General features: G+C 43.1%; 1 protein-coding gene across 2 annotated transcripts in view; it reads right to left on the bottom strand.

Moving 5' to 3' along the window:
• SEC23B (SEC23 homolog B, COPII coat complex component) overlaps positions 1–13,963 on the bottom strand; it is a 53,433-nt gene that overhangs the window by 19,096 nt on the left and 20,374 nt on the right. For both annotated transcript variants that reach the window (XM_032142136.2, XM_032142137.2), the window contains exons 10-13: positions 10,947–11,070; positions 8,996–9,076; positions 5,967–6,056; positions 46–152 (exon numbers count right to left, since the gene is read on the bottom strand). In XM_032142136.2, the coding sequence (XP_031998027.1) occupies positions 46–152; positions 5,967–6,056; positions 8,996–9,076; positions 10,947–11,070 (402 nt within the window). The remainder of the gene's footprint in view (positions 1–45; positions 153–5,966; positions 6,057–8,995; positions 9,077–10,946; positions 11,071–13,963) is intronic.

Raw genomic sequence — 13,963 nt, forward strand, 5'->3', positions numbered from 1 at the left:
AATGTCAGTCAGTTCCTCAACAGAAAGGAAACTGGGGCTGCTTACTTTCGGGCGATGGTGGTCACACGGATGCGTCTCTGGGTGCTGGAGTGCTGATAATGTGTGACAAACTGGATGGCTCCTCTGCCTCCTTGGGGGATCGGGGCGTTGTGCTGTAGGATGAGAAGCCATAACCTTGTCTGTCATAGGCACGACTCAAACACGGTCACAGAGCCCACTGTACTCTTCTAAAATGACTGACACAGCAATGACGGGAAGGTTCTTGACACATTTTGAAGGGCACACTTAGGATTTGCACATTTCACTGCATATAACCTTTATCTCCAAAAAAGATGAAGAACTACATTCAATACCAAACTTAAGTTAACGATATACCTGCTGAAGGGTTCAGGCATGAAATACATGGATGACTGCGGCTTGTTTTGAAATGCAGCGAAACGAAGATGGATTGATGAATCACAAACTGGATGAATTATTGCTGATGTATTATCCAGTTTGTGATGGATTGTTAATCATTAAACAAACACAGACATGCCTCACTTATTTGCAGATTTTTTAACAAATTGAAGATCTGTGGCAATCGTGCATCAAGGAAGACTATCGGCGCAAGTTTTCTAACATCATGTGCTCACTTAATGTCTCTGTGTCACAGTTCAGTAATTCTCACAATATTTCAAACTTTTTCATTATTATTATATATCTGCTATGGTGATCTGTGATCAGTGATCTTTGATGTTACCATTTTAATTGCTTTGGGGTGCTACAAACTGCACCAATGTAAGATGGCAAACTTAACTGATAAATGTCGTGTCTATTCTGGTTGCTCCACTGACTGACCTTTCCCTCATCTCTCTCCTCCTCCTTGGGCCTCCCCTATTTCCTGAGATACAGCAATATTGAAATGAGGCCAATTAATAACCCTACAATACTCTCTAAGTGTTCAAGTGAAAGGAAGAGTCACACATCTCTCACTTTAAATCAAAAGCTAAAAATCATTAATCTTAGTAGGGAAGGAATGTTGAAAGCCAAGATAGCTGAAAGCTAGGCCTCTTGCCCCAAAACTGCCAAGCTGTGAATGCAAAGAAAAAGTTCTTGAAGGAAATTAAAAGTGAACACGTGAATGATAAGAAAGTGAAACAGCCTTATTGCTGATGTGGAGAATGTTTTAGTAGTCTGAATAGAAAATCAAACCAGATACAACATTCCCTTAAGCCAGGGCCTAATCCAGAGCAAGGTCCCAACTCTCTTCATTTATGAAGGTGGAGAGAGGTAAGGAAGCTGCAGGAAAAAGTTGGAAGCTGGCAGAGGTTGGTTCCTGAGGTTTAGGGAAAGAAGCCATCTCCATAACATAATGGCACAAGGTGAAGCAGCATGTGCTGCAAGTTATTCAGATTAGCTAAGATCACTGATGAAGGTGGTGGCTACACTAAACCACAGATTTTCAATGTAAAGGAAATAAGTCTTCTGTTGGAAGAAGATGCCATCTAGGATTCTCATAGCTAGAGAGAAGTCAAATGCCTGGCTTTAAAGCTTCAAAGGGCAGGTTGACTCTCTTGTTAGGAGCTAATGCAATTGGTGACTTTATTTTGTTTTTCTAAGACAGGGTCTTGCTCTGTCACCCAGGCTGGAGTGGAATGGCATGATCTCAGCTCACTGCAACCTCGGCCTCCCAGGCTCAACAGATTCTCCCACCTCGGCCTCCCAAGTAGTTGGGACTACAGGCGTACACCACCACATCTGGCTAATTTTTGTATTTTTGGTAGAGATGAGGACTCACCACATTGCCCAGGCTGGTCTTGAGCTCCTGAGCTCAAGTGATCCACCCACCTTGGCCTCCCAAAGTGCTGGGATTACAGGTGTGAGCCACCACACCTGGGCAGCTGGTGACTTTAAGTTGAAGCCAATGTTCAGTTACCATTCCAAGTATCCTAGGACTCTTAAGAATTGTGCTCAATCTACGCTTCCTGTGCTCTACAAAAGGAACAACAAAGCCTGGATGACAGCACATCTGTGTACAGCATGGCTTACTAAATATTTAAAGCCCACTGTTGAGACCTGCTGCTCAGGAAAAAAAAGACTCCTTTCAAAATATTCCTGCTCACTGACAATGCACCTGGTCACTCAAGAGCTCTGACGGAGATATAAAGGAAATAAACGTTTCATGCCTGTCAACACAGCATCCATTCTGCATCCCAAGAATCAAGGAGAAATTTTGACTTTCAAGTCTTATTTAAGAAACACATTTCATAAGACTATAGCTGCCATACATAGTGATTCCTGGGATGGATCTGGGCAAAGAAAATGAAGAATCTTCTGAAAAGGATTCACCATTCCACATGTCATTGAAACACTCATCATTCATGGGAAGAGGCCAAAATATCAACTTTCACAGGAGTTTGGAAGTTTACTCCAATTCTCATAGATAATTTTGAGGGGTTTGAGACTTCAGTGGAGGAAGTCACTGAAGATGTGGTGGAAGCAGCAAGATAACTAGAATTTGAAGTGGATCCTCAGCTGGGCATGGTGGCTTACGCCTGTAATCCCAGCACTTTGGAGGCCGAGGCGGGCGGATCACCTGAAGTCAGGAGTTCAAGACCAGCCAGGACAACATGGTGAAACCCCATCTCTACTAAAAATACAAAAATTAGGTGGGTGTGGTGGCAGGCACCCGTAATCCCAGCTACTCGGGAGGCTGAGGCAGCAGAATTGCTTGACCCCAGGAGGCAGAGGTTGCAGTGAGCTGAGATGGCACCACTGCACTCCAGCCTGAGCAACAGAGCAAGACTCCATCTCAAAAAAAAAAAAAAAGTGGATCCTGGTCAGGTGTGGTGGCTCACGCCTGTAATCCCAGTACTTTGGGAGGCCAAGGTGGGAGGACTGCTTGAGCCCAGGAGTTTGAGTCTGAGCAACAAAAAGAGACCCCATCTCGTTTTTTTTTTTTTTTTTTTGAGCTCACTGCAAGCTCTGCCTCCTGGGTTCACGCCATTCTCCTGCCTCAGCCTCCCGAGTAGCTGGGACTACAGGCACCTGCCACCACACCCAGCTAATTTTGTTTTCGTATTTTTAGTAGAGATGGGGTTTCACCATGTTAGCCAGGATGGTCTCAATCTCTTGACCTCATGATCCGCCCGCCCTGGCCTCCCAAAGTGCTGGGATTACAGGCGTGAGCCACCGCACCTGGCCTTTTTTTAGATGGAGTCTCGCTCTGTCTCCCAGGCTGGAGTACAGTGGCACAATCTCGGCTCACTGCAACCTCCATCACTCAGTTTAAGCAATTCTCCTGCCTCAGCCTCCTGGGTAGCTGGGATTACAGGTGTGTGCCACCATGCCTGGCTAATTTTTTTTTTTTGTATTTTTAGTAGAGACGGGGTTTCACCATGTTGTTCAGGCTGGTCTCGAACTCCTGACCTTGTGATCCACCTGCCTCAACCTTCCAAAATGCTGGTATTACAGGTGTGAGCCATCACACCCGGCCTATTTTTTTTTTATTAAAAAGATAAAGAAGTGGATCCTGAAGACAGGACTGAATTGCTACAATTTCATGATAAAACTTTAATGGATATGGAGTTGCTTCTTATGCATAAGCAAAGAAAGTCGTTTGTTGAGATGGAATCTACTCCTCATGAAGACGCTGTAACATTGTTGAAATGACAAGAAAAGATTTACAATATTACATAAACTTAGTTGATAAAGCAGCAGTAAGGTTTAAGAGAATTGATTCCATTTTTTAAAGAAGTTCTACTGTGGGTAAAAAGCTATCAAACAACACTGCATGCTACAGAGAAATCTCTCCTGGAAGGAAGAGTCAACTGATGCAGGAAATTTCATTGTTGCCTTATTTTAAGAAATTCCTGCCAAGCGCTGTGGCTCATGCCCGTAATCCCAGCACTTTGGGAGGCAGAGACGGGCGGATCATGAGGTCAGGAGATCGAGACCATCCTGGCTAACATGGTGAAACCCCGTCTCTACTAAAAATACAAAAAAAAAATTTAGCCGGGCATGGTGGCAGGTGCCTGTAGTCCCAGCTACTTGGGAGGCTGAGGCAGGAGAATGGTGCGAACCCAGGAGGCGGAGCTTGCAGTTAGCCGAGATTGTGCCACTGCACTCCAGCCTGGGGGACAGAGTGAGACTCCGTCTCAACAAAAAAAAAAAAAAAGAAAGAAAAAAGAAAAAAAGAAATTCCCAGGCCAGGCGCGGTGGCTCACACCTGTAATTCCAACATTTTGGGAGGCTGAGGCAGGCAGATCACTTGAGGTCAGTTCAAGACCAGCCTGGCCATTGTGGCAAAACCCTGTCTCTACTAAAAATACAAAAACTAGCCAGACATGGTGGCGGGCACCTGTAATCTTAGCTACTCAGGAGGCTGGGGTGGGAGAATGGCTTGAACCTGTGAGGTGGAGGTTGCAGTGAGCCAAGATCGTGCCACTATACTCCAGCCTGGGTGACAGAACGAGACTTTGTCTTAATTTAAAAAAAAAAAAAAAAAAAGGAGAGAAGAAACTGCCACAGCCACTCAGCCTTCAGCAACTACTAACCTGATCAGTCAGCAGCCAACAACATCAATGTAAGACCTTCCACCAGCAAAAGATTATGACTCGCTGAAGGATCAGATGATCATTAACATTTTTTAGCAATACCGTTGACCCTTGAGCAACACAGGTTTGAACTGTACAGGTCCACTTATATGTGGATTTTCTTCTGCCTCTGCCACCCAAGACTGCAAGACCAAGCCCTCCTCTTCCTCCTCCTCCTCAGCCTACTGAACATGAAGACGAGACTATGAAGACTTTGTGATGTTCATTTCTACTTAACAAATAGTAAATATACTTTCCCTCCCTTATGATTTTCTTAATAACATTCTCTTTTCTCTAGCTTATTTTAAGAATATAGGATATATTACTTACAAAATATGTGTTAATCCACTGTTATCGGTCAGGTTCCCAGTCAACAGTGGGCTACTAGTAGTTAAGTTCTGGGGGAGTTAAAGTTATACGTGGATTTTTTTTTTTTTTTTTTTTTGAGACGGAGTCTCACTCTGTCTCTTAGGCTGGAGTGCAGTCACGCCATCTCGGCTCACTGCAAGCTCTGCCTCCTGGGTTCATGCCATTCTCCTGACTCAGCCTCCAGAGTAGCTGGGACTACAGGCGCCCACCAACACGCCTGGCTAATTTTTTGTATTTTTAGTAGAGATGGGGTTTCACTGTATTAGCCAGGATGGTCTCGATCTCCTGATCTTGTGATCCACACGCCTCGGCCTCCCAAAGTGCTGGGATTACAGGCGTGAGCCACCGCACCCGGCCGTTTTATGTGGATTTTTAACTGTGCAGTGCCAGTACCCCAACACTACTCAAGGGTCAACTGTAAAGTATTTTTTTAATCCAAGAATGAACAATGTTTTCAAAGACATAATGCTATTTAACACTTAACATACTATAGTGCAAACATAACTTTTATATGCGATAGGAAACCAAAATATTCACGTGACTTGCTTTATTGCAATATTCACTTTATTGTGGTAGTCTGGAACTGAACCCACAGTATTTCCAAGGTATGCCAGTACAGTAAAATGTTAATTACAGAATCAAGTTGATGGGTTCACCTAGGTAGTACGGGTTCACTGTACAATTCTTTCAATTTTTCTGTATGTTTGGAATTTTTCATAATAAAATATTAGGGAAACAACCGATGCACTCAAAAATTCACCAACATTATGATGACTGGTAAAATCCATCACTTCTAATGACCTTATCAGTTCAACAATAAAGGGACAAAAGTAATTTGCTGCCTGACTCTGACTAAACCCTTGAAGGAATAAATAAGAAAAGGTCATGCCAGACTATCATCAGGCCTAATACAATACCCAAGGAATAACGCTTTGTGAAGAAAGTAACCAGAGACCACTGGTTTGAGATAAATCACAAAACAGGACACTAAGACATGAAGACCTGTGAAGAAATCCAACTCACCTGATTGACAACTTCAAAATAGATGCCAAGTGTAGATGTAGGATCTAGGCCACAGATTTTCCACTGACTCGTGCCACCAACACCAAGCTCCTAGGGGTGGGAAGAGGAATTTAAAAAACAAAACCAGAAAACCATCCCTATGGTTAATCGCTAATGAAAAGTACTGACTGAGTAGGGCAGTCTACTTAGAGTATCTTCTTTTAGGAGAACATTTAAGTTGAAATGAAACCTTCTCCTGAAAAGACAACAACTGCAGACCAGATGAAGGCTTAACATTTACATTTACACTTTAAAATTAAGCTTTTTATATTGACATTCTGACCAATTTTTATTACATCATATATACTATACATATATGTTATTTATGTTTGTTTATTTTGAGATGGTCTCTCACTCTGTTGCCCAGGCTGGAGTGCTGTGATACAATCACAGCTCACTGCAGCCTCGACCTCCTGGGTTCAAGCAATCCTCCCGCCTTAGCCTCCCAAAGTGTTGGGATTACAGGTGTGACCCATCGTTCTGGGTTTACACATACATTGCTTGTGTGCGTGGGGGGGGGGGGTGGTTGGGGGGGGGGGGGTGTCTCTACATGGTATATAACACTGAAATCCACAAAGAATCAATCAAGTCAGACTCTTAAGAAAGACTCTTAAAGTGAAATCACACAGCAGCTCAAAGGTGGAGAGCGGAGAGGGTGCATTCTGTTCTGTCAGTACTCTCTAAGCTAGATAATGAGATAGATGGATTCACGTGAGTTCACCTTCCTTGTAGTGGCCTTTTCTAAAGGAAGCAGGTGTTTATTATCTGCTGGAAGGTGAAAAGCTGTGCTCAGGAAAAAGGCAAAGAAGTCAAAGGAGCGTTCATGCCTCCCCTTCTTGCCTCGCTAACCCCATAAGCACCAGACCCATGACGGCTCCTCTAGAGCTCCAAAATATCATTTTCTCACTGATACACAAATTCTTTACTTAAACGTTTGCTCTTTAGATGCCTTTATTGGAGAAATGATAAAGACAACTAGGAAATGACCATTTTATAATCCCCAAAGAAATAAACTGATTGGCGTGAAGATCAATGGATGCTAAAAACCATTAGGCTGTTGGCAAACAAGATTTTCTTATTGTACTACACACTCTCATTCAAAAGATTGCCTGCTAATGGCAAAGGGGGAAAGTGTTCCCTTACAGTAGAAAGGCAGTGGGGCAGTTACCACCATCACCAAGCAATCTAACTCAGCACATCTAACATGGGACAGCAGATATAGTGCCTCTGGATGTGACACAAGCATAAAGTATACACTGCCCAGGAAGAATGCTTGGCAAAAAGACTTCGCCTGAATGTACACACACCTTTAACCCTAACTCTCACTTTACGAAGGCTATAATAGCAAATGCAATGCCAGTTGGGGTAAAAACAGCTACAAAGGGCATCTGGGGGGAAATTAGGCAAAAAATATGAACTAGATATTAGGAAATTATTATTTTCTTAAGTTTGATAATGATACCGTGGTAGGAGAACATCCTTATTTTTAGAAGATGCATACTGACGTGCTTAAGGACTGTCATATCTACAAATTATTTTCAAAGGTCGGCAAAAAAAAAGTTGATAAATCAAATGTGGCAAATAAATGAAAATCAGATAAAGCGAATGCGGCAAACAAGACAACAAAGCAATTATGGCAAAATGTTAACAATCAATGACTAAATGGTAGGTATATAGAAATTCATCATACTCTTCTTTAAACTTCTCAGTATGTCTGAAAATTGTATTTTCCTATTCTTTGCATCCTCATTCCCCAAACAAAACTTTCATGGCTGAATTCTACTAGAAATATTAATTAGTTTGTACTAATTCATAAAAATACCTTCTTAAACTACTTCAAGAAGCCTTCAGCAGGCAGATTTTAAGTCCATGAAAAATATTTTATAACAAGGCAGTCTTCCAAAGCCTTGCCAGGAAATAGGGGTACAAGCCCCTTAGTACTCTGGGGGTAATGAATGACTCATCAGATGGGCTTTAGGGTAGCAATTTGCCTCACTCAGAAGGCTACAGGAATATGCTCTCAAATCGCCTCGCCTCTGCCAAGCTCAACAAAAGTTTAATTTATGTGGTCACCCAAGAACATTTGTCGCTGACAACATGAAAGAAGACCCACACTTCTAGTGTGCCAGGAACTAACTGCTTCACCTGAACCAACTCATTTAAACCTCCTAACAATGCTGTAGAGTAGGCACTGCTATTATCTGCATTTGCCAGATAAGGATACTGAATCACAGAGCAAATAAGCCCTTTGCTTGGGCCAGGTGCGGGGTGTAAACCTGCACCTTGGATCCACATCTGGCTCTATGGTCTACCCTCCCATTGACGGTGACAATGAGGGAAGAACATGACTGTGTAACCCCAGCCCAGGACCACCTTAGAGAGGCCTTGCCAAACCAAATGGTTTGCCTCCTAGCAAGTAAAGTATAATCAGAGGAAGTGGACAATAAGCAAAGCCGCTCATCCCAAATGATAACTGAACTGTTCTCAAAATCTATTACTAGAGAAAACAGTGTCTGCACGCACAGCAGTGTCACCCACTTCCACACCAACTCATGGTGGTATCTGTTGTAAAAGGCTTGTTATTAGCTGAGTGAGACAAAGGTATCACCTCTAAGGGCAATGAGCAATAGGCTTACTCTGGAAGGACTGTGCTGAATGTTTGCCTTGTGCTGAACAGCATGCCGTGGCTTTGGCACAACGACCATGGGCGGTGGAGTCAGGGGCACTTGGGCTCTAGCTCCTTCATGTCAGTTCTGACCCTGAGCAAGATACTGAACCTTTCTGAGCCTCAGTTTCCTTCTCTCTAACCCTTTGGATGAACAGATGGAATAACACCACCTCTCCGAGTATAGTCATCAATGAGGGTTAGCCCTTCTCCTGTCACTGCAGACACATCCAACAGGTGACACATGTGAGATCATCATGCTCTGACACTTCTGATGGGTTAAATCCAGGGCAGGAGGTGAGGGTGATGGAGTTGTTTTCCTTACATTTTCTGACACACACGGTCCTTTCACATTCAGAGATACGCATGGACCAATGGCTCCTGCAATCTTCAGTTCCCGAGAGGTCTATAACAAATATGTGACAGTGTAAAGTTAAAGATCACTTCAATCCACCCTGCTCTCATCATGGCCACAATGAAAGCTTAGAGGGAAAATATAACACTACTATTCTGCCAAGAGAAAACTCCACAGGGATCATAAATGCTTAGTCCTACAAACTTTTCCTCAGCCACTGTGATTAGAACTTTAATAAAATCCGCCCTTAGAAACACTTGAAACATGAGCATTTTCAACTCTCACAACTTACTTTTTAAACTTTGAAATTACTGTACATGTAGATAACAATTCTAACAATAGTACATTCTTTTCCAATCCCTTATATGAATATATTCACATTCATGTATATCCATAATTATTTGCATATTCCTAATCAGAGAACATACTGGTTTGTGTTGCTTTAAAAATAATTCATGAACTCCAATATAATGACAAGGCCAACATACTTAGATTTTTAAAATGTGAATTCATTTCAAAAGTCCATCTTTAAAAGACAACCCTCAAACATTTAAGATTATGGTTTAAAGTTTAACCTAGATGATTTAATAATTATCTCTAATTCTCCAAGTAATAATGCCAATCCTATCTTCTAATGACAGCCCCCTACCTGCCCCATCAACCGGCAACTCTGTTGCCTAGGCTGAGTGCAGTGGCATGATCATAGCTCACTGCAGCCTCAAACTCCTGGGCACATGTGATTTTCCCGCCTCAGCCTCCTGAGTAGCTGGAACCACAGGTGTGCACCACCACATGAGGTTAATTTTTTTTTTAAATCATTTGTAGACACAGGGTCTTGCTATGTTGCCCAGGCTGGTCTGTAATTCCAAAGCTCATGCAATCACCCCACCTTGGCTTCCCAAAGTGCTGGGATTACAGACGTGAGCCACTGTGCCTGGCCTAACACCCTCTTTTAGTGCTTTCTCAATGACTTAGAATCAGCTGTATCAGGGCCATGAGTCCCTACATGGAAAAAAAAAAAAAAAAACATCTCACAATGCTGTCTTTTTTTTTTTTTTTTTTTTTTTGAGACAGTTTCACTCTTGTTGCCACGGCTGGAGTGCAATGGCAGGATTTTGGCTCACCACAACCTCCGCCTCCTACGTACAAGCCATTCTCCTGCCTCAGCCTCCCAAGTAGTTGGGGCTACAGGCATGTGCCACCACGCCCAGCTAGTTTTGTATTTTTAGGAGAGATGGGGTTTCTCCCTGTTGGTCAGTCTGGTCTTGAACTCCCAACCTCAGGTGATCCGCCCACCTAGGCCTCCCAAAGTGCTGGGATTACAAGCATGAGCCATCGTGCCTGGCCCAATGCTGTCTATTTTAGAGCACTCTGGCTATTCTTCAGGAAGGCATTAAACATAACCATGGCTCTGTGCAATGCAGTGAGCCATGCTGATGGCTGGGTGGACGCAGACCACCGTGTGGCTGCCCCAGTCCTCAGGCCACAGTGCTGCTCATAACACCTACCCTACTTCCTCTTCTATCTCCTACTGCCTTGAAGCAGGGTGGAGCAGAGCCTCTGGGGGAACCAGGCAGCTTGTTACTTAGAACATAAATAAATATATAGGTCATCCTCAAGAAGCAAAGGGATAAAGTGAATAACATGCTTTTAATAGCCATTTGGTTGAGATCCTTTTAATTGGCTTTTACATGCCCGTGTCCAGCAGGTGGAAGTTGCCAGAAGTCTGGATATTGATTGAAAAAGTAAGAACACTATAATTCCACTGAAGTTTTAAAAGTATGGCCAGGTACAGTGGCTCATGCCTCGTAATCCCAGCACTTTAGGACGCTGAGGTGGGAAAACTGCCTGAGGCCAGGAGTTTCAGACCAGCCTGGGCAGTACAGTGAGTCCACATCAAAAAAAAAAAAGTCTACTGTACCTTTACGTCCAAAGTAGCACCAAATGCCATTCGGAAATCTCCATTAAAATCTTTAGTAAAGATTCTTTGGAATGTCTGCTTGAAGAGAGAAGTGTTGAAAGAATCTCCCATTACCATGTAGCCTCTAGGTAAGAAGAAAAAAAATCAAGTGAGTATTAGGAAGATTGAAAGCCATTCAGATGCTCCCTCAGTATTTACAAAAATAATTTAAAGAAAAAAAGAAACCAGGTCCCCACAGGTGCTGATTAATTTAAATATGAAAAACAGGCCGGGCACAGTGGCTCACGCCTGTAATCCCAGCACTTTGGGAGGCCGAGGAGGGCGGATCACTTGCGGTCAGGAGTTCAAGACCAGCCTAGCCAAATTCGTGAAACCCCATCTCTGCTAAAAACACAAAGATTAGAAGCCATAATCCCAGCTACTCAGGAGGCTGAGGCAGGAGAATCACTTGAACCCAGGAGACAGAGGTTGCAGTGAGCCGAGATCGGATCACTGCACTCCAGCCTGGGCAACAGAGCAAGAAAAAAAAAAAAATTAATAAGTAAGTAAATAAATAATAAAATGAATTAAAAAAATAAAAAACAGCATGTTAAATTCATACTTAGCAAAGAAACTACTTCTAAAGCATTAAACAGAAGCCTTAAGAACAGCTCTAATTCCTCTCACAGTTCTTTGGTATGGGAAAATACCCAGGCCTGTGGGAAATCCTTTTCAGGTTAATCTACTGCCCCAAAACACTGAATTCTTGACTTTACAATAATTATTTTTTCCAACTCATGAGTATTAATATTAATCCCTTACTGAAGTTAGAGGAAAACATTGTGCAAAATGTCAGCATTTCATGCATTTGGACAGAAAAGCACAGCTTGACACAAGTTATGCCTCCAAACGTCATTCATAAAACAAGATCTCAGAATCTTGAAGAACACAAGAAAGATCATCTGGTCCGGCCATCTCAGAGTGTCTGAACCGTCTAGTGAGGAGTCAGCTCTTTGGCACCAAATATCTACCTCTTCCTTAGTTTCCTGGAACAATGACATTTTCCAGCCTGCCTTGCCTATGGCCATGTGCCTCTGTTGGCATGTGAGTTCTGACTATTGCTGTGTCCTTTATATGTGGAGTGTGTTCCTCCAGGAAGAGCAATCCTTCTCTGACCTTTCCTCTTTCCTGCTGCTGTAAATGGCTAGAGCTCCAGCAACTGTCTTGAGCCACAAATGACATATGAATGGTGGTGGAGCAGCTTAGTAGGAGCCTCAGCCCCTAATGACGATGAAAGCAACATACTAGCCCCGGGCTGCCTACCGCCAGAGAAATAAACTTATTTTGGGTTTTCTGTGACATTCACACAACTCTAATACTAACACTCAACCAACCCCTTGCAAAATACCTGCCAAGTTACATCCAGACTAGGCTTGAACTCCTCCAGCATTGGGAGCTTCCTCCCTGAGCTGTCCATTCTGTGTTTGAACAGCTCTGTTAAGAAAGGCCCTTCTTGATATTGAATGAAATTTCATTTGCCAGCAGCTTCCACCCACTGGTTTGGTTCTAGTTCCACTCTTTGGTCACATACAGAACAAATCAGATTCCTTCACAGGAAAGTCCCTCAAATGCTGAATACAGTTCTCACACCCCCATGTGTCTTCAGCTTAATCTTTTCCAGCTACTTCAATCATTCCTCACATGACAGTTTCCAGGACTCTCCACCACTGCTCTTCTTCAAACATCTCCAATTCATCTCCTATTGCCCCTTGAAACTGCAATGTTCAGAACAGAAAACAATGTATTTGGATAAGGTGTGACTAGCACCAAAGAAACCAAGAATATGGTCTTCCCTGAAGATAATCTCCTCCTATAGCGCAGCCTAGGATCACCTAGCCTTTGCTGGAAGTCATCCCACACTGTTGACTCACCTTGAGCTATACTAACACATGTGTGCAACAGATGGTAACTCTTCACAGAAAAAATTCACAAACTCTAGCACACAATCTAAGGGATGTTCACAAATACACTAAAGCTTTTCTATGGACATTCCGAGTCAGAACTCCTGGAAGGCCCTGGTAGGAATTCATACTATTAAACATGGATTACTGAGATAGCTATTATCAGTATCATTTGGGACCCTAATTCTATCACCCAACTCATCTGCTGCTCTCTAGGACAACTCCAACTGATTATGGTTCTACCTTCTATTCCTTTTACTCACTGGGGACCAGCAGCATCACCTGTGGGGTTGTTAGAAATGCAGACTCTCAGGCCCATTCCACAGCTCTATGATGCTTCTCAAACCTCTGTGCATGCAAATCACCTGGGATACTGTTAAAATGCAGGTTCTGATTCAGGTCTAGAGTGAGGCTCAAGATGCTGTATGGTTCTCAAACTCAGCTCTATGTTAGAATCATGGGAGAAACTTTTAAAATGCTGATGCCCAGGCTGCACCTCATGCTAATTAAATCAGAATCTCTGAGGACAAGACCTAAAGAAAGTGTAGTTTTTAAAGTTCCCCTGGTGATAACAATACGTAGCCAGCTGCAGACCAGTACTCATCAGTGGTTCCTACACTTTCATGTGCCCCAGAATCTCCTAGAGAGCTGCATTCCTGGGGTTTCCGATTCAGGAGGTCTGGGTAAGGCCTAGAAATATACAATTCCAATCAGTTCCCAGGAGCCCCTAAGGCTGCAAGTCTGGATACCACCACATGTTGAGAACCACTGCTCCACACTCTGGCCTGTGAATACAATACTGACTTAGGTTTTGAGTCAGTACAATCTCTAGGCTGAGTGCACTTGGAGTTAGCCACAAAGTATGGCCACGTAGCCAGGTTTCTCCTAGTTGTTTCAGCATTCAGACCCTGTTTTCCCCAATTCTCAAAAGGAAGTGTCCTGATGAAGGCCAGATAGTTCATGCTGCTTGTTTCCTGGCCTGGTCTCTGTAAAAGTGTTAACAACTCTAAGGAAGACATGAAGTTACTCTGAAACGACTTGTTTGTAGTGAACTCTTGAGCCCTCCTACTAATCACT

Source organism: Hylobates moloch, unplaced genomic scaffold (genome assembly GCF_009828535.3).
Source record: "Hylobates moloch isolate HMO894 unplaced genomic scaffold, HMol_V3 SCAFFOLD_21, whole genome shotgun sequence".
NCBI classification, from domain to species: domain Eukaryota; kingdom Metazoa; phylum Chordata; class Mammalia; order Primates; family Hylobatidae; genus Hylobates; species Hylobates moloch.